The sequence below is a fragment of the Euphorbia lathyris genome, chromosome 2 (assembly GCF_963576675.1).
Source record: "Euphorbia lathyris chromosome 2, ddEupLath1.1, whole genome shotgun sequence".
Lineage (NCBI taxonomy): Eukaryota > Viridiplantae > Streptophyta > Magnoliopsida > Malpighiales > Euphorbiaceae > Euphorbia > Euphorbia lathyris.
In genome coordinates, this window is record NC_088911.1 from 45,745,460 (window position 1) to 45,766,212 (window position 20,753).

Genomic DNA, 20,753 nt, shown 5'->3' on the forward strand with positions numbered 1-20,753 from the left:
ATGAAAACAGTGAAATTAAATAATGAAATGATAAAAAAACCCCAAAATACCCTTTATCTTCATGAAGTGATTTTGAATCTGATGGGAGAAAGTGAAGTTATTTCCAATTTTGCGCCGAACACGGAAAACTTTCGGTACCATTTGGGTCCTCGACATTTTGAAGGTCACATTCAAGGAAAACATGAAGAAGAAAATACCCATTTTGATACCTATTAATTAATAAGGAACTTGAAATGTTTATGGCTTTGAGAGAATTAAAAACCTAAATTGAAGAAATCTTTGGTTTGGGAAGCTTGAAAAGATATGGTTTCATTTGGGTGGAAGAGAGAGAGAGAAAGAAGAATGATTAAAGAGAGAGAAATGTATGAGAAAGAAGACCAAAGGTAAAAGAGAGAATTGATTAATGGTAAAAAATATTTAAATGGAATCAAAGTAATTATTAATTTGTAGGTCCCACAATTAATTATTTAGGAGTTGAAAAGTGATGATGTGGCAGTTTCACTAGCGCTGATCGGTCACAATTACCGGTTGTACACTTTAATGGAAGGTCACCTGAAGATTGTATATTTTAGTGTGCAAAATTTAAAATTGTACATTAAAGTGTAAAAATAGGTAAAAGTTGTACACCATGTATGTAATTTACCCATAAATGTTGCTAATCATTAAGAGCAACCATCATTCTAGAGAAAATACGGCCTACATAGATCCTCAGACCAGTTAAAAGGAAGACACGTTGGCAAGACGTATTGAGAAGAGCAGCCAAATTCTGAAGATTGTGTAAAATGACACATGTCCAAATAAATAAAAAAGATCCGGGACAAAGCAACTTAAGAGCCAAAAAGGTCCTTTTTTGCATCCCTCGTGTGGGGAATTTAATCCTGAAAGAATTTAGAAGTTAAAAGGGAGCATATGATATCATACATCATACGTGACATCATCACAACCCTGTACGCTATTACACCATGTGTGATGAAATAGGCTTTCAAATACACCAGGTGTGATGAAATAGGCTTTCAAAACCCTTAGAAGCTTCTGTTTTCCTATAAGAGAATGTTCGAGAATAACTAGAACTCTACATGGAAAAGGATTTTTCCTAAGACAAGACTCTTAACAGGAGAAGGAAATCCTAAGTCCGAAAGAATTTCTAGTTAACGAATGATTCAGGTTAAACCCTATACATAGACATGTATAGTTACAAATTATGGTACGTTAACTATTATCTCACAACTAGTTCATACTCTTCAACAATTCCTAAGCACTTGACTGACTTACATATCAGAGCGGATTCGACGGACTCTAGCCCTCTCCGACTTTGGTTCTATTTTACAAGTCAGCATGGAAAGAATTCAACAATTATACGGTTCAGATACATGGTTATCAAAGTATTTAATTTTTTTTTTTAGAAAGAGAGAGTATTTAATTTTGTTGATGTTATTATTAGTTAGAAAAGGACACGTGTGATTATCATCAAGATCTCAATAATAGTGCTCTCGATAATCAATGGTTCAATCATTGAGATTCTGATTTTGTTCTATTTTTAGGATATCTTTGTTAAAAGGGATTGGATAACTGAACAGTACAAACCTACTAGAATAAATAAATTCCAAAAAAAAAACTGGCAATGACAAAAATGAAAGGCTCTTCAATTATATTGGGAGTAAACAATTGACAAATTCTTAACTGTCATCAACTGTTTCCCCCATTTGAAGTAGTAATAAATTAAGAGTATCCCACATTGCATATTAATAGTACATTCCACCTATTCTCTTTCCATTTGCTATATACATGTGGAAATGAACTATACAAAAAAAAAAAAAAAAAGGCACAAGCTTGTGCACATTAATCGAGAAAAGGAACAAAAAACAAGGGATAATAAAACTCATTTTCATTTTCTTTTCAACTATTCATCCCCCAAAATAGATTTCTTTTGTTAGGAAGGTGCACGTGCGTGAAGCTCTAAATCTGCTACGCCTATGGAGATTTTCCTCCTATCTTTCTCCTATATTCATCATTCAAATGGCAATGCCTCCTCTTATAGCCTGCACAAGATCATATACAAGCTCTACTAATTCCGACCAATATTTTTGACACAAAATTCAAACTTCTTCACAAAATATAAAACGAATCAAATTGAAACTGCAATGAACAAAGTTTTGGGGAAAATGCCTACCAGGGAAGCTTAAAGGTGTCTTTCCACCATCCTTGTTTAGCACATTGCGCCACGATTCTGTCCAATCTTACGATGATCTCTGAGAAGGTTGGCCTACCAACAGCATCTGGATTCCAACATTCATCAATCAACCTGCATGTGGATCAAGGATTGCGTGCCTTAGTTCTTCTCGCTTTACTCAGTTTCATTAAGAAAAAAAAAGTACCAAAAGAATAACTATATGATTTAAGAAATCTAATAAATAGACGGCCATAAAACTAATACATTCTTCTAAGAAGGACATGTGTTGTCAAAAAACCACCAATGTCATTGACTCTATAAAATATATAACAAACTAGTTGTGATGCTCACCACCCTATTTCTAGTTAAGGAGCAGCAACAAACTCAAAAATAAAAAACAAACACAAACAATATCTGACATAAACCGGAGAAATAATAATACTAGAAACATTACTAGCCTCTGCAATACAAAACAATTTTGTAATCCTACAAACATCTATCCAATCTGATGGAAAAAAAGATTCGTACTGAAATGCTGATTGACTCAAACTTACTCTTTTAGATCTGGAGGGTAGCTTCTTAATTTGGACTTAAAATGCGGTCTCTTTTGTTCCACACACATCATATTCATGGCATCTTCAGGAGACTTCAGATGGAAAGGCTGTATTCCTTCAACCATCTAGGGTGAAACCAAAAAACAAATGCTTAACACTAAAAAGAAAGTATAATGTCTGCAGAATAGATCAGGACACAATATATTACTCCAAGTTAGAATTTGTTAAGCCAATTTAACTTGGTACATCTGAACCCTGTCACTAATCCCGTATAAAAGATATTTTAGAAAAGAAATTTACCTCATATAGAATAACACCAAAAGAGTATATGTCCACAGTCCTATCAAATATTTCACCTTTAAAAACTTCGGGTGCCAAATATATATCTACAAATCAATAAAGCAACACTATTACTTCTATTCAAGTCAAGAAAATAAGTGATTTTCTCTTCTTTTTTAAATAACAACTCAATATGCTTAAGTTTGGATGCGTAGAAGGTTTCCTAACTAATCAAAACTGCAGTAAGTATGTTAGATGTGCTTTTAAATTTATAAATATTTTGATGTTATGGTCCAAGGTACAAGAAAAATCCAGTAAAATTATAGATAGAACTAGCAAGAACTTACTTAAAGGGTCGATGAGAGCACCAGGTACAACTTTGGCTTTGTCATGCGAGATCTTTGACAACTTTATCAAACCAAACCCAGAAACCTTCAACTGACCACCACTATCCAGCAAAATATTTCTGGCACCTTACAAAAATTTCAAAAATTAAAGAACCGTACACCAAATAGGTAACATCAAAGTTGATTTGCAATAGATTTTGCTTTTCATTAATTTCTGCATCTCTTTGCCTTACTTTGGCTTTAAATCGCAATGGATGATTGGATCTGGTTTGCATTCATGGAGATAGTTCATGCCCCTGATAAAAAAGATATGAAGCTATCTTAAAAATTGCAACCTGGAAAATTATACGAGATAAAACGGACTGAACAATTTTATGGCATCCTTAGTTGTTCTGTGTGCGGGTTGCGTACATTACCTAGATTAATCTGAATTCAATAATTCAGAAAAGCATCATTTATTTTATTCCAAAAAGTTGCACGCACCTAGCAATATCAATAGAAAATCTCAAGGCTTTTGATGGAGATAGACGCCTCCCCTTCTTCTGAAGATAATATCCCAAGTCACCCTGAAATATGCAAATTTTACATTTAAATTTCTGGTTTGAAATCCACTGAACCAAAGTAATATACTGTTCTTCCTACAGAATTATCCCTCACATGAAGGTTCCAAAAGTACACAACTCCTAACATAAAAACAGCCATTAAAAAGAATTCCTGATTTAATTACAGATATTAAAATTGGAATACCAAACATATCTCTTATGCCATTGGTTTCTTAAGAACATGTTCCATTGTGGTGATTGATTCCAGCAAATTGCAACACCCAACTTAGTTCTATACTATTACTCAGATGAAGACACCAGAAGTTATAGTACGAGAATGCTTCAATTTTCATAACGAATTATCAAATAGAGTTTAAGAATTCAAATTTATAGGACTATACAACGCAATTATGAAATAAAAAACATACATCTCAAAAATATAATACAAGAATTACATTTCTACTGAGGTTACCAAAAAATATTGATTTGGTTCACTTTTGGATGACATCAAGTTTTATAACGGTTCTGAATTCCATTTTCCATTAACGTTAAGTAACTATATGCACATCAATGTCAGAAATCATGTACTAAGTTTGATAGGGATATATTGGCTGTTTAGTGCTTTCAATTTGGAGCATTTAGTTCTTTACAGTATTATAGTCATATCTGTTATTTTCTCTTTTTTCCTGGAAAACCTGGGCATGCAATGAGATTACCTTCTATATTGCTAGCAATACACGACATTATAGAACAATAATGTGTTGAAAGATAGTGCATGTGTCTTACTTTTGGATGATACTCTGAAACAATCATCATGGGTACATTTTGGGTAACGGCTCCAACAAACTGAACCACATTCGGATGCCTGACCTTCTCTAATAAGGTTAGCTCATGTTTGAAAGAATTTCTGTCATATAAGAATAAAAAAGTAAATTAAAAAAAGATGGAAAAGAAGAAAATATAAGAGACAAGTAGGAGACAGATGGAGAATAATGAGATCAGATATATAATGTTGGAATCATGAACAATGAATTCTACAACTTTAAACAGAATATCTGAATTAAGAGGCTGCATAGAAACTCTGGGAAGAGCAACATTGAATAAGGCAGCAACATAGATAAATTGAAATGATTTCAACTGCTGACAAGTCATCTGGAAATATTTTCTTTAGAGATATAAATATAAAAACTGAGCTCCATTTCTCTAAGAATGTAACCCGGTAAATCCACATCTACCAGTAAGCATAATCATTAGGATCAATAAGTAGTAGAATCTTTAGAAAAGCCAAAAAAATAACTCGGTGTGCTAGTTAAGCTGAAAAAAAGAGTCTAGAATGAATTTCCCACTACGTTGTAAAGAAAGAAGTACAAATAAAACTCCAAAATTGTGAAAATATAGATAATCAAGTTGTTGATCATGTGGAGCAACTAAGGAACACAACACTGGGCATCATTTAGTGGATATATAAATATGTGGATTGTGAAAAGGAAAAAATTATGCGGATGTTTAATAGAATACTAGCACACAAATGATGATAATGATAAATATGCTAATAACGGAAGAAATTAACAAAATTGAATCATGACATCTACATACATGAAACAGAGCCTAGAATGAAGGCCTTTCAACAGAACAAAAATGATTCATAGGTCTGCTTTTGACAAAAATAAGATATAAATGCGTTGGGATCTGAACAACTAGGATCTAGGCAAAACAACAAAAGAAGTAGAAAGACTCAGATAAACTTAACTAATTTCAGAAATGACAAGCTCACATGGTTATTCAAACCTAATAAAAATTATTGCGGATAATTTTATTTTTTTTCAATTTTTTGCTACATACATGCTTTCTGGGTCTGCATAGGTATCCTTATCAAGAATCTTCACGGTCACCTTGGTGCCATTCCATTTGGCCACTTGATATGAACCCTGCTATGGAAAATATCCATTAATAAATAATAATTCTGATAGGGTAGCATGAAAAATAACAAAGCCAATACCAGCTACAACAAATTCCATTTATGATGTGTTCTTGGGACTTAAGAATTGTTCTAAAATGGCTGAAACACCAGATAGCTTCCATTCTCCTATGCTAACAAAATAGATCGTGGCTTTAAGAAAACAAAATAATAAGTACTAAGTTGATTGGTTTTACTCTAACTGTAACAATTAAAGCACAGCCAGGAAATAAAATGGTCAAATGCATAATAAAAAATGACAAGGAACAGCAGGCAATATGAAAAAGATTAGCAGTAGAAAACTGCAGAATTTTAAGAAAATGTGATCCCGCATTTCCATAAAAATTAATTACAAAACTGGGAATCCTAGAACAAGTTTCTAAAGCACAGCTTAATCCTAGAAGTTCATGCTGCACGGCTAGTATAAGTTTCAAAGAAAAGAAAGAATACCACAGATTCAGTGGAAAATAAGTACACAGTAACTCTTTTCCAAAAAGTATACAATAACTATAAATTTGAACGTATAGCAGAATGGACTAGTCACTGTAATCTCAATTTTACCAAGCCTAACAGCAAAAAACTAGATATCCTTTAAATCAGTATAAAGCTATTGAGAGCCAATTTTCAAGAGCCCAAGATGGCGTGTGAAAATATATAGCATATCAAAGCTAATGTTAAACAGAAAAAAGAGTAATGTCTGACGGAGGAAAGACGAACAAACAACCCTCATCTGTAACTACGAGTCCTGGAAACAAAAAGTCGTATTCATTACAATGTCATTGTTCTAGAAGCTTTCTGCCTCCCGGAAAGAGCATTAGCTAATAGATCAAAAATAAAGACAACTTGATATTATTCTATTATGAATTGAAGCGAAAGGATGTGTCAGTGAAATCAAAATTGAGGGGAATATTAGGAGCCTGCCTTTGAGATGCCGTCGCATTTTCGAACTTGCAGCTCCAATGGATTAAGCTCATATTCTGGGACTTCTCGAGGATTCGTAACAACCATTGGAGTCTTCCTGGTTTTCTAAAATAACGGAAAAAAAGTACGTAAATTTCAACAATCTTCTTGCCTTCAACCAAAAAGGGAAAGAGTCAAGAAAGCAATTAATGCTACAAACGAAGAAAGACAAGAAAATTTCATTATGTACCGGTACTCTTGCTCCTCGCGCCTTCAAAATATTGTAAACTTCTATATTTCCGTAGTACTTAGCGTCAGCACATGCCTGATCAAAAGAGGCATGGAGTTATGAATTGCAGGAATTGGCTCTTGATTTATGTATGGAAATGGATCTCAGTTAATTATTAGGAAGAAAAAGACAGAAAGGAATCAATAATTTCCTCGTATTTCAAAAGGGAAAGTAAATTACCGTACTTCCCCAGCGATCACGAGCATCCATATTAGCTCTTCTACTCAACAATAATTTGACGACGTCCACGTGCCCTTCACAAGCTGCAATATGCAACGCAGTCCTTCCATCCAAATCAATACTATTAACATCAATTCCTTCATTTAACAAATCATCAACGCCTTTAACTTCGCCAGTACTCGCCATAAACAAAAGCTGCATCGTGCAATCAAGATTATCCGGCACCATGGATTGTTCCCCCTGTATGGGGCTCCTCCGAATAGGATCGAGCGAAGATTGCCTGCCGAAGCTGAATCTGAGATTATTCCTCCTTGGATCGAGAGATGACTGCCTTGAGAATTGCTTGCTCAAGGTTCTCCTCAACGAACCTGTGGAGAATTGGCGAGAAATTCCTCGCTTCAACTGCGACGTGATTCCGTCCATTTCCCTTGTTTAGCTTATAAAAAAATATTAAAAATTCTTGTTAATGTTACGATCGATCTTCTTCCTTTCTGCTGGAGGAAGCACCGAATTGTCGTTTTTGTTTAGAATTGTGGTGCATTAGACGGAGAAATCTATTGTTGAATGAGAGTAATTTTGATAACAAAGATTCTCCAATCTCTCTCCCTCCACCTTGGCTCGAGGGATCGAGAGGCTACAGAGTGGAAAACTGAGCTCTCGATTTCGAGCGATGGAAAGAGAGAAGGAGGGAAAGGAAAGGGAAAGAAAAGAGAAAACGGAGATACAAAAATAGAAAGAGAATGAATGGATGGATGGGTTTTTAGATCCGAGCGAATCGCATGCCAAAAAATGGTGAGACACAAACTGAAAGACAGGAATGCGAGAAAAAGCCGTTATGTTTTAAATTTTATTTTTGTTTTTTATTTTCTATACGGTTCGCTATTCTGCAGTAGATGAATGAGTTTATTTCTGAAGAGTCAAAGTCAACTAAATAATACAAATGCAAGTTGTCAAAAAAAAAATAATAATAATACAAATGCAAGTTGTATTTTTATAAATTAACATTAAACACTTGCTAGTTGCTACACTGTCTGTAGTATAAGATATTTACGGATTTCCATCCATTATATACCTCAAATTTAGCAATTAATTAAGTTTGGACTTAAGTATAAAATTTCTAAGCTAATTAGAGTTGAATTTAATTTCTGGTACATATATAAACTTTTAATTGATAGAGTTGCTAAAAGATAGTAGCTTTTTTTCTCAAAAAAAAAAAAAATTATGCAGTAACAAAAAAACATGCAATGTCAAACCCATTAAAATCTTACACAATCTCAACTAACATATGGTATGAAAGGGATTTTTTTTTTTTTATTGAATCAAACATAAAATAAGATTATTTTTTTTTTTGGGTTAAGGTGCAAAAATACCCCTAACGTTTTGGATCAGGAGCAATTTTACCCTTAACGTCTAAAATAGTGCAATTTTACCCCTAACGTTGGAAACCAAGAGCAATTTCACCCCTAACGTTGATAAATTTGGTCAATTTCAGACAGTATTATAAAACACAGATATTTTTGTTCATTATTCTGCACCAATTGCATAACAATTCGTTCTAAAAAAAGATTTCATGTTTTTTATAATTTAATAATAGAATTTGAGATTAATATTTATAAATTCGGTGGATTTTTTGAATTTTTTTTGTCTAATCCGTACAAAAAGATAGTATATTTTTTTTTTCACATCTCAACGAATGTTTGTGATTTGTTACTGATAAAATAACACACGTATGAATTGTAGATAACAAGATTCATGACCGAGAAGACAGTTTGATGAATTATTTCTTAAATTGACCCAATTTATTAACGTTAGGGGTAAAATTGCTCTTATCTTCCAACGTTAGGGGTAAAATTGCACCATTTTAGACGTTAGGGGTAAAATTGCTTCTAGCCCAAAACGTTAGGGGTATTTTTGCACCTTAACCCTTTTTTTTTACTAAAATGCAAGATATAAATAATTTATTAGTTTTTTATTTTTACATATTATATTAGTCGGTTTTTATGTTTTTAAAAGTAATTAAATAATTTTTATTTTAAAAAAATAATTAAATAATTTTTAAATTTTTTATTTGTTTAACTATTGATTCTTTTGTTAGATTCAATAATCAAACTGGACTAAATAATTTTTTTAATAAAATTAAATAAACTTTAAAATAATATATTTTTATAATAATAAATCATTTATTTTTTATTTTAAATTTTTATTTTTATTTTATTTCCTATATAATCTAATCTATAATTGATTTATTAACTTTTATATAATTATAGAAATTTTAGTCTATCGACATAGAAGTTATTTCACTAAAAAATAAATAAAAACTATATCGACCAAGTTGTCTGCGCGGCTTCTAGTCAATTCTCGACCAAGTTGTTTCATGATTGGCTCGGACCAGATCTGTTAAAGCCGGATTGGTGCCGTATGGTTTGGAAACAGTATATTTTACCATCGCACTCTTTAATTTGTTGGAAGGAGATTATGGGAGCCTTACCAACTCATGACAGGCTGATAAGGAAAGGTTGTCAAATTGTTTCGAGATGTTGTTTCTGTGCGGAGGATTCTGAAACCGCTGAGCACCTTTTCATCACTTGCAGGTACTCAGTCCAGTTCTGGAGAGGAGTGGGCAACCTGTTTGGTCGAACGGTTTACACTGACGGTACTGTGACGGATCTGATACTAGAGACGGCTTAACAGAAGTTTAGTCCGCAAATCTCTGCGCTGTGGAACTCTGCAATCGTTAATGGTGTTTGGGTTCTTTTGTATACACGGAACCAAATCATCTTTGAGGGAGAAAAGCCAAACATCACGTTAGTTTTCCGTCGGCTTTGGAGCCTGGTTCGTGAGTTGGGAGGGTTGTCGAATGGCTCAATGTGGAACTCCACAGTTGAATGCAAAATCCTAAACGAGCTTGGTCTCAAGAGGAACCCTCACCGCGCGCAGAGAATTATACCGGTTCGTTGGCACGACCCTCCTTCGGGGTGGTGGAAAGTTAACACCGACGCGTTAGTAGCCGGTTCTCCAATTACAGCCGGTTGCGGGGGAGTTTTCAGAACCCAGCACGGGGACTTTGCTGGAGCCTTTGCTTTTCAATTGGACTGTCACCACTCCTATATTGTGGAACTGTCTGCTGCAATTACTGCTATTAACATGGCTTTTGCGCGAGGTTGGAACAATCTCTGGGTGGAGAGCGACTCGAGCTATGTGGTGCAAACTTTAAAATCTCAGTCTTTAATGGTGTCGTGGATGCTCAAGCAAGATTGACTGCAATACCTATAAAATATGGCTTCCATGACGATCGCTTTTTCCCATATATGTTGTAGACATTCTTGCAAATTATGGTAGACTTTCGGCTAAAGATGAATGGTGGAACGAGCTTCCTCACTTTTGCAATTCGGCTTTCCTTAGCAATTTAGGAGGCCGCACTGTTTTTCGCTTTCGATAAACGTTCTAGTTTTCATTCTTGTACTTTTATTCTTTATTCTTTTAATAAATTGGGCTTCGGAGTTGAAGCGGTGGACAGGGATGCCAACATAGTTGGGATGTCTGTGCAAAGCTCTTTCGTTGTTCCTGCTCTTTAATAAAAATAAATAAAAACTATATCGAAAGTTATAAAAATCAGCATTTAACTATATAACATTGTATTCTTCAAAAAAAAATTACTAACATTGTAAACATTAACTTCTTTTTTATCTTTAATAAATTTTATAAATAAAAATTAAAAAATACAATAGTTATTGATATTCATATTAATGTTTAAGTATTAATTTGAAAATATTATATTAAATAAAAAGTGAGAATAAAATTTAAGAGAATAAATAACAAGAATATTTTCACAAGTATAAATATTGATGTATATATATTATAAATTGTTTTATAAATATATTGATTAAATTTAAAAACTAAAAAGATACTTTTTTATTTATATAGTTAATTACAATTTATTACTTTTGCATGTAAGAATGTACTAGAAGGATTAAAAAATTTAATTAAGACCAAACTTAATAATTTTAAAATATATTTGTGAACTAATAAATTGTTTTTTTTTTTTTTGAACCAATAAATTGTTTAATCATACATCTAAAATATCAAATCGAAAAAGATATTTCCAAAGTATCAACAAAGTATCAAAAAATACAAGATTACACCCATGAGACAAAATAAATCAAACACTTCAATTTCTAAAAGAATAATCCAGTGCCACGTTGATCAGCATGTTTATTTTCATACAATTGGCTGTATATTTTCAATTTCAATCCACGCTAAGGTTTTGAATTATGTGAAATATTTTAAAACTTTTTATATTTATATATTGAGTATTTCTGATTTTTATTTTAAATTATCTTATACATTTTTATTTTGTTACCATACTATTTTAAAATGTTGAACTTGTATATCATCTATTGTTTAAATGAACTGCATGCATCTTTCAAGTAAACAAAAATTATTGAACTTTTGATAAACTTTTTTAATGATTTTAAAAGGCAAAAGGCATTTTGTGGCTATTAATCTTTTGTCTTTTGGTTCAATAAATCATTAGTTTTTTATTTTTACATATCACAATTACGTATCCTTTCCAATCAATGGTGAATACATGATTGTTGGTTTGGGGGGCAATTTTACACGTGGTGTGTAATTTTTTTTTTTCTAAATTGAACTTGTTTAAATTTTTTTCGTATATATACGTGTTATAATCAGAGTGGTCATGAACTAATTTTTAAGTAAAGTAAAACTTTTCAAAATTAAGATAAATTGTGTTTAAGATTTTTAACATGTAAAAAAATTGTGTCTAATAAAAAAGTTGGATTTAGAGACAGCCTAATAGGGTAAAAAAATTAGAAATTTTGATTTAAAAATGGTCTAACATGAAAAAAAAAATTAGTAATTTGGATTCAAAGAGGGTATAATAGACCAAAAAATTAGAATTTTGGATTTAAAAATAAAAATTGGAATTTTGGATTTAGAGATGGTCTAACAAGACTTGATTTTGGGGTGTTAATGCAACACTCGATTATTATTTCTTGAAAACAGGGAGCCGAATAAGCAGAGACTTAAACCTTTGTTTCTGGTTCAGAGGACGGACCGAGTGAGAGAGATGAAGCAGACTTCTTCGACCTTCTATTGAGTGAGAGAGTTAATTAGAAAGCATATTTGGGGAATTTGAAATTCAGGAATTTAGGGCCATGTATTCCTAAACCATGTCGAAAGCTAAAGAAGCATCTTTGTATTGAGCGGTAGAAAGACTAAATAAGATATTTGTTTTAATTTTTATTTATTTCTAATTAACAAAACGACGTCGTTCAACTTAAATGGAACGATGTTGTTTTGTTAAGTAGGGATCGGAAAAAAAACTCAATTACTTTGCATCATCTTCAACCATTCGACAACAGCTTGCAGGAACCCTAAAAAAACCTTCAACAGCCGCAACAATGGAGGATTGATGGGGGCAAACTCAAAAATTATATATTGAGTTTTACACATTTGTAGATCTTAGTGGGGGCAAGTGCTCCCATTGCCTCCACTGTGGATCCGTCCCTAGAGACAGGGGGTCGAAACTACTCGTGGTCATGGTGGTTTCTGTGACCGGAGGGGCCCGAACTCCCTCATGTCTCTGCCCTATCTCCAATGTTCAAGTTAGTAAGTTACTTAAAGAAAGTAGTGATACTTGAAAGCAAAGTGTTTGGTGAATAGCTACGTACCTTATGATATCTCAAGATGAGCTATTTATAGACAGCCGAAATATACATGTTAATGAATAACCTTTCCACATAAAGTAAATGATTGATTTATGTATCACGAACTTTTATTTTTCATATTTTACGGCGCAACGCCAATATAAGTGTCCAATTAATTAATTATGCTTCATGTCTTAGGCATAAGATGGTAAGCCCTTATTCTATACTATATATCACAATGCATTTAAATTTTAATTATATTTGAGGAGGATAAATTTTGCAGGTATTCATAGCCACTTATAATTAAATTAAAATGGAAAATGTTTGAAAACTTAAAATGGAAAATGTTTGAAAACTTTTTTGGAATTTTTTTCGGAAAACTTATATATAAGCCTTAAGGTGAAAAAAAGTTTTCCTCAAAAAGGTGAAAAAAAGTTGAGTAAAAATATTTGAATGATAAAATCATTTACGTGTAAGCTTCCAATTGGGTCAAAATATAATATTTATATACGAAAATTAGGCCATGCAACCAACGCCAGTAGTGCATATGATATAATAAATATGGACAACTGGAAATTTAAGAGGATATGATAGTGCCCCACGCATCAGCAAGGCAATTGCCACACTTCATTTATCATATATGGATGAATATTTAACAATAATAGTGGAGTATAAAAAGTACTAATAGCAAACCGACATAATTAAATATATTAGTAAATTTATTATAGCAAGACCGACATAATTATAATTACTGTTCTTGTTAGTAAAAAATTGTTGTATAATTTATTTAATGCATGACTTGATTCAATAATACTGATTAAGTTAATTAATTCACAGCTTAAACTTATCTGTTTAGAAGTACAAAATAAGCAAGTAGTACTATTTATTTAGTCTCAACTCAAGAGCAAAAAAAAAAGTAGTTTGTATTTGTATGCATGAATAAATAAATATACAGACCTTTAAAAAAAAATATATATATAGGTCGTTTTAAACATTTTTGTGGCCCTGTGCTAAATGAAAAAAAATGGACCATATTCATTAAAAAAAAATTAATACTTTCATATAATAATAATGTTTCTACAAAATGAAACACCAAAATACTTTTAACTTGATTTTTAGCATTATAAATATAATTAAATTAGATAATATATAATAACAATAAAAAAAATTAGGCCCTTCAAACTCTTAGAGCGTTAAATTTCTAGATAAATTAACATTCACTTAATTTTTCACATAATAATTAATAGCAATAATTTATTTGGATTTGTATAATAAAATAATTGGACTCCCCTTAAATATGAAGCCATGTGCGAAAGAGCTTCTTGTACACCCTTCTCCTACTCCCCTGTATATATATATATAGACAACACGTAGACTAAAGTTTTGCATTCCACTCTACCATTACAATATATTTTTTTTAAATACAAACCACTACCCTTATTTATTTGCAAGTATTACTATTATATGCCGCACTAGTATACAGTGGCTCTTCCCGTTTTCAGGAAAACAAATATTTTGTATTTTTGTATTTTTTTCCTATTCCGGATAAGATTTACAGTATAAGCAGTAATCAATCTAATCATTAATAATTAATTAGTGGATTATGCTGTATTGTTTTAATTAAGGGTCAATGTCTAATTATTTGAAAGAACTATTAATAAGCTCATTTGTGCGAACCAGTTTTAGATCAATGTTCGTATGCACTTTAATGACCAAATAAATTTGGTCATTCACCATTAGAAATGAGTTTATTAAATCTAAACTTTAGAATGCTTTGAAACTCCACTTTATGATTCTAATAAGCTTAGATTTAACGGTGAATGACCAAATTCTACATGATCATTAAGGTGTATGTAATCAAAACCGGTAATTGTATATGCTACTGTTTCAACCATATTTTAATTTGGACCAATTTCATAATTAATATACTTAATTTGGCCCAAATTGGTAAAATTAATGGGATTGGAGGCAATTGGGAAATTTGACTATTTAATTTGGCTTGGATTCGGAATTATCTCACCAATTGTGTATTTCTCGTCAAAATATGCGAGAAATTAGAAGTATTTGACTGATTTGATAATTTACCAATTATTCTGGCTGAATTGAGTAATTAGCTAATTAAACCAATGATGGAGCTGCAACAAATTCGTGGAAGTTGACATAAGAGATAATGAGGAGATAATGAAGCTGAAACATGAGTTAGTGGGGAGAGCAGTTATGGAACTTCCTTGATGGACAGTTACAAATCTTCCTTACAAAAACGTAGATTTTCCTTGCTGAAACGTGAAACTTTCTTGTTGGGCAGTTTCCAACATATTTTTTTTTACAAGAAAAATAGTTAGTGGAGGAAAGCAGTTACAGAACTTATTGGAACTTCCTTGCTGAAACGTGGAACTTGTTGGTCCAGTGTAACATAGTATGATTAGTTCCAAGGGGGGGTTAGGAACTAATGTAACTTTTTCGCTTAATAATGTTGACTTAATTAAATGTTTGACAATTTAACTCAACTTTAGGTCAGCAAGGCTAAGTGAGATGTGAGACAGCTTTAATCAGATACTGACTAGAGCTGTTTCGATTGTGAGTTGAGAAGTAACACTTTAGGTCAGCTTCCAACTCGGCACTCTGATTACTCAGTGTTGGCTTATACAATTTATTTTCTGAGCAATTTAAGCAAGCAACACATACATACATATATATATATATATATATATATATATCAAGAGAAAGGATTAGAGATTACTCAGCAGACTTATCCTGGTTCGGCCTCACCGCCTACGTCCAGTCCCCAAAATCCCTCCGGGCTTTTTCAATCCACTACTGAGCTCTTTAAAGGTAGAGCACAAACCGTTTACAATAGCAACTAAGTATGCAAGAGTACCGTCCTCTATTCGTCTACTCAATCCTATCAGCCACTGAACACTATAACCGAGTATTCAGATTTTCTCTACCACTGAGTACTATAACCGAGTACTCAGCTTCACTTTTCTAACCTTTACAATTGACACAAAATTGTTCTCACAAAATGAAGAACACTTTAGATGAATACAATTCACTCTAGACTTTTACACAATGATTGGAATTGGGTGTAAGAACTTGCTTTTTCTATTCAGACAGCTTCTCTTTTGGATTTTTGACTTAATGAAGATTCTGATTGTCTGTTTTTCTCGTATGTGTTCGGCAATGATCCAAGTGATGAACTTGTCCATTTATAGTGAATTCTGAAGCTTCAATGATTTGAAAATCCGACATAGCCGTTGAGAAGAGCAGTCTTCTTCGTCATCATGTGGTCAGCTTTCAGAATCGCAGGCCAATCCTGTCTTCTGATTTGCGCAGGAGGCAGGCTTTCTAGTTTCATCTTCTTGCGCCAGGTTCGTCTTCTAGCGCCAGGTTTGTCTTCTTGTCAAACGCCAGATGGTCCATACGTCTCGAAAAGGTCCTTGAAACGGATTTTCAAGGCTTCTGTAATGTGTCAGACTTTGTCTCACAAGTTGACGGATAATTGGACGCTGACTTGATTATCACTCAGCTTGACTTAGCGGCGTTCTTGAATCTTGCTCATCTTGACTTCGTAGCTTCGCCTTCAAGCTTTCCTGAAGAAGACATTTCTTTCGTAAGGCTGAGTTGCATTTTACTCAGCTCTGCTGTGTGACTTGCTCATGCTGACTTTGTTCTGTCTTTCTTTTAGAGACTTTAAGTTCATGTTCTTGTTAGTTAATATACTCAACATTGAACAAAGACATTAGTACAATTAAATCAAAGCACTTAAATTTAATTGTTTTAATCATGGGATTATCTTAAATAATTTTGTCAAATCAAAATCATGTGGAAAGGTGTTTCAACAAACTCCCCCATTTTGATGTTGGCAAAAGTATTTAATTAATGAACTCAGTGTTGAGCATCCCTCATGATTTTTGACCTTTTTATTCTTCTGAGATTACTCCCCCGTAAGGGTTGCATCTGTTGACTTAGTTCAACTCTAAACCTTCTAAGATCTAATTGAGTGAATCTAAGACTTAAGTCATTGACTTAGTTCGATTCTAAACCTTCTAAGATTTAATCGAAAAGAGCCTAAGGTCAGCTTTCGAAGAAGGTCAATACTTGGAACATTTAGACATTTACTCAGTTTTGATACTCAGTTTCATTCGGTATTAGAGTTGGGTTCTGGTACCAGAGTTAGATTTAAATATCAGAGCTGGGTATACTGAGTGTATTTTACCTTGATAAATTTTTATGTTCACAAGTTTTAAGTTATTGTTCAATGAGTTTGAATGAGACAGATCAGCATATAAACACAGCAAGTAAGCATCGCATATATAAAGACAGTTTGGATAAAAGATGCTTATATATTGAATTACCCAGCTCAACAAGAACATGCCATAAAACATAAGTTACAAGCAAAGGCTATAGACTATTGCTAGTTCTATTTCTTGATATTGGCTTGAACTTGATTTGACTTAGGTTTGGTTTCGGCTATTCGTTGTTGCTGAGTGTGGGTGCTCGGGACAACAGAAGTTGAGCCAGGAGGCTTCTGCTGAGTTCCGGTAGTTGGCTGTTTAGCTTTACCTTTCTCCCCCGGCTTCTGCTGAGTTCCAGCAGCTTGCTTAGCTTGATCTTTCTCCCCCATTTTGCCAGCATCATTTGATTGAAAGGGAGGAGCAAGGAACTGCCCTTGTTGAACAGCACAAGTCAGTATGGATGAATAGTGTTGCATATGACCCGTACTCTCCCTAAGACCTTTAAAGACTTGCACACCATCGGCCATACTCGAAGCAGGGATTTTAATGTTTGCGCTAAGCATACTGAGTAGATACTCAAGAGATTTCCCAATCCAAGTAATAGAGTTTGTCATACGTGCATAGGATTGATGGTACATCCTGAGCATCGCAGTATCATACGACTGACATTGAGCATTGATGTGCCGGACATGCGCAAGTGTTGACCTGGTGCAGTGCAAAATGTCATTAGTCTTTACTTGGTCAGTATCTATTTCTTCTTTGCTCAAGTTGAGTAGGCGAATGGCTTCACCAATCTGTTCAATGGAGCACTGAGAAGAGGAGGAGATAAGTTCACGAGCCCTAGTTAGCTCGGCAGTCAGCTGGGTAAAATGCTGAGTGACCTCAGCAGAAGTTGCGGATGATGAGGTCGCAGCAGTTAGGGCATTGATTTTCCCTTCCATTGAGTTCATATGATTGACCATCATCAGCTGAAGTTCGGCCAGCTTGACCATGAATTCCTGTTTGGGCTGTTGAGAGACTAGAGAAGTCATGACACTCATCAGCTCCTTGAGACTTTTGAGTTCGGTCAGAAGTTGCGTGACGGAGGAAAATTGAGTTGGCTCAGCAGGAATGGACCCAGTAGCATCGGCTTGAAACTGTTGAATCTCTTGAAGTAGAGTTTGAGCAGAGTGGATGATTCATCGTCCTGACTCAGACGCATCCAGATAAGTATAAGAGTCATCAGTGTTGTGCTCAGAGGCCGTTTTCTGGTTAACAACATGTGGTGGAGAATTTTGGTGCTGTCTAGAAGTAGAAGTGCCAACTTTGTCAGTAGCTGCACTTTTATTGGTAAGGTCAGCATCAGGAGCTGACTGATTGATGAGCTGCTCAGTGAAGGATGGAAGTGGTTGCTCGGCAGTCTTATTTACCTGCTCAGGGTCAGTCTGAAGTTGAGTAGAACTTTGAGGTGGAGGCAACTCAACACTGTCTTTAGCAGGTGGAGTTTCCTTTGCTAACTCTTTATGTTGAGCAGTAGGAACTTCGAGCACTTGTTCAGTGGAAGGTTGAGCAGAGGTGTCGGTAGAAATAGGACCCTTAGTGGCTTGTTCCTCAACTTGAGAAATAGAGGCTTGTTTTTCCTTTACTTGGTCCGGAGTTGACTCAGTGATGGTGGCGAAGAATTGGAACTGGAGCCCAGTCAAGTCTGTGATTGGGTCCCTTAGTGGTGATTCATCCAACAGATCGATGATGTTGGGTTTCTGAGCTTTGCGTTTGAAATGCTTGTCCGCACTGCCCTTTTGAGTTTTGGTTGGAGGAGACGGGTCAGCGGCAGGAGAGTCTGGTGACTCAGAAGTGAAGTTGAGTCCTAAGTCAACGTAAAGGTTCTCTTCAACCTTGTCCTTTACTGGAGACTTAACTCCTTGCTCATCATTCTGCTCAGTAGCAGCTGTTTTACTCGGCTCAGTAGAATGTACCTTGTCAGCTCGAGCTAGTTCCTCAGTACAACCTTGTTCTTCCTCCTGATCACAAGGTGTCTTTTCCAGGTCGATCTCCTGAGCTCGCAGAAAGTGAGATTCTTTGGGAATGACGAAGTCAATGGGGTTGGCTTCCAACGGTGTCATCCCAGAGGTCTTCTTTCTCTTTAGGGGTTGCTCAAGAGTCTCCTCACTTTCCTCAGGATCAGCTCTCTTCTGTTTCTTCTCAGCTGACTCTGGCTTTTCTTGCGCTGGCTCAACAGGAGCAGCTTTCTTTCCACCAACTACCACCCTGATTTTCTTGGCAGTCTTATTAATATCCCTAGCCAGTGGGGTTGAGGATTGGTCAGCTTTTCTTTTTCTTTCCTGCCTAGTTCGCTCAGCAGGTGTTGTGTCAATCACAACTTTCTTTCCTTTCTTTGACAACTCAGCAGTTGTCTCTTCAACCACATCTTCCTCAGCAGGAGCTTCTTCGACCAAGGGTCCCTTACCCTTCTTAGGTTTGATGGGAAGGCTGTGAGCTAAGCCAAATAGAATCGCTGAGGTGATCTCGGTTCCCTCGATGTCAATTTCTCCTTTGAAGCTGACCTGATGATCCTGAAGAATTTTGGTGATGAGAGAACCCATCCGAAGGATCCCGGTGCTGTGTAGAAAAGCCCCAATAAGAATGACGGGCATATTGAGCGGCTTGTAGTTCAGCATGTGCCAAATGAAGCACTGCTCAAAGTTGGAAGCTAAGGAGGAGGAGTTGACCTTAGGAAACAAGAAATTGGTCAGGATATAGTGGGCTTGTTTCTGAGGCTGACCCATACTAGTACTGGCAATCTCTCCTTTGTGGTTCTTGGGTTTACAGAACTCAACAACGTATTTAACCCGCTTATAATCATTCGTGCATCGCAACTCAGCACCTTCTGCTTTAAGCTTTAGCAGGATAGCAAGGTAAGAGGGGGTGATGGTGATTTCCTTATTCTTGACCCTGGTGACCAAATAGTCATCATCGTCCTCAGCGACCGTTAGATTTGCGTAGAACTCCTTCACCAGTTACAGGTAAGTAGTTGTAGGTAGAGAAAAGAGGTCGGTCCACCCATTCTTAGAAATCCAGTCACAGAAGGGTTTTTCTTCATTGATGAAGCTCCCGGAAAACCATCGGGAATGATACACGTTTAGGCCTTTTATGCTATTGAAGACTTGGAAAAACTTCCTTTCTTTAGTGTTGAGCGATTTCCGCAAGTGCACGGTATACGCTTGTAGTAATAAAAGATATCGAACCCACAGGGAACGCTTTTTAACTAAAAACTTATTTAATTCAGTTTTATTCACGTCTTTAGGTTTAACAAAAGAAAATCGTTTAATTGATTGTATTGGTTCGGATAAATTAGGATTAGATAGAAGTATTATATCGAGTTTAGAGAACAGTTCTGTCTTGGGATTTTGATTACAAGACAGATACTACCGTAATTGGAATAAATAATAGGTATAAAAATTATTTTCATAAAGCAAAGAAAGCAACTTTAACTTTGTAAAGATTATAGACATGTAATAATATAAGGATTTATTCAATTAAATGGCTTTGAACCGTAGAAATCCCCCTGATGTTGAGGTGATTCCTACCTTAATCAAACTAGTATTTTATGTCTGATAAGCCGCGATCAGCGATCATGTCATCCATAAAAACT

The 20,753-nt window shown here is 34.6% G+C and overlaps 1 protein-coding gene across 2 annotated transcripts; it reads right to left on the reverse strand.

The window, feature by feature from the left end:
* Positions 1-1,642: 1,642 nt before the first annotated feature.
* LOC136218032 (integrin-linked protein kinase 1-like) lies at positions 1,643-8,062 on the reverse strand. 2 transcript variants are annotated; one of them, XM_066004757.1, is made up of 12 exons: positions 7,219-8,061; positions 7,000-7,074; positions 6,771-6,875; positions 5,735-5,820; positions 4,679-4,799; positions 3,834-3,916; positions 3,584-3,646; positions 3,351-3,469; positions 3,025-3,110; positions 2,725-2,849; positions 2,171-2,302; positions 1,643-2,039 (listed from the first exon to the last, which is right to left on the reverse strand). In XM_066004757.1, exons 1-12 carry the CDS (start codon positions 7,639-7,641, stop codon positions 2,033-2,035), a joined length of 1,425 nt encoding a protein of 474 aa, XP_065860829.1. In that variant the 5' UTR covers positions 7,642-8,061; the 3' UTR covers positions 1,643-2,032. The 2 variants fall into 2 exon arrangements, with proteins under 2 accessions (XP_065860829.1, XP_065860830.1); XM_066004758.1 differs by lacking the exon at positions 1,643-2,039 and having other exon boundaries at positions 2,167-2,302; positions 7,219-8,062.
* Positions 8,063-20,753: the final 12,691 nt, after the last annotated feature.

What these genes read in the sequence shown, in the direction of transcription:
- LOC136218032 (XM_066004757.1), bottom strand. Translation starts at nt 7,641, where the DNA reads ATGGACGGAATCACGTCGCAGTTGAAGCGAGGAATTTCTCGCCAATTC. An exon ending in AATGCGACGGCATCTCAAAG is followed by an intron (nt 5,821 to 6,770) that starts GCAGGCTCCTAA and finishes TTTCCATAGCAG; the next exon opens with GGTTCATATCAAGTGGCCAA. An exon ending in CATTGCGATTTAAAGCCAAA is followed by an intron (nt 3,470 to 3,583) that starts GTAAGGCAAAGA and finishes GTAAGGTGCCAG; the next exon opens with AAATATTTTGCTGGATAGTG.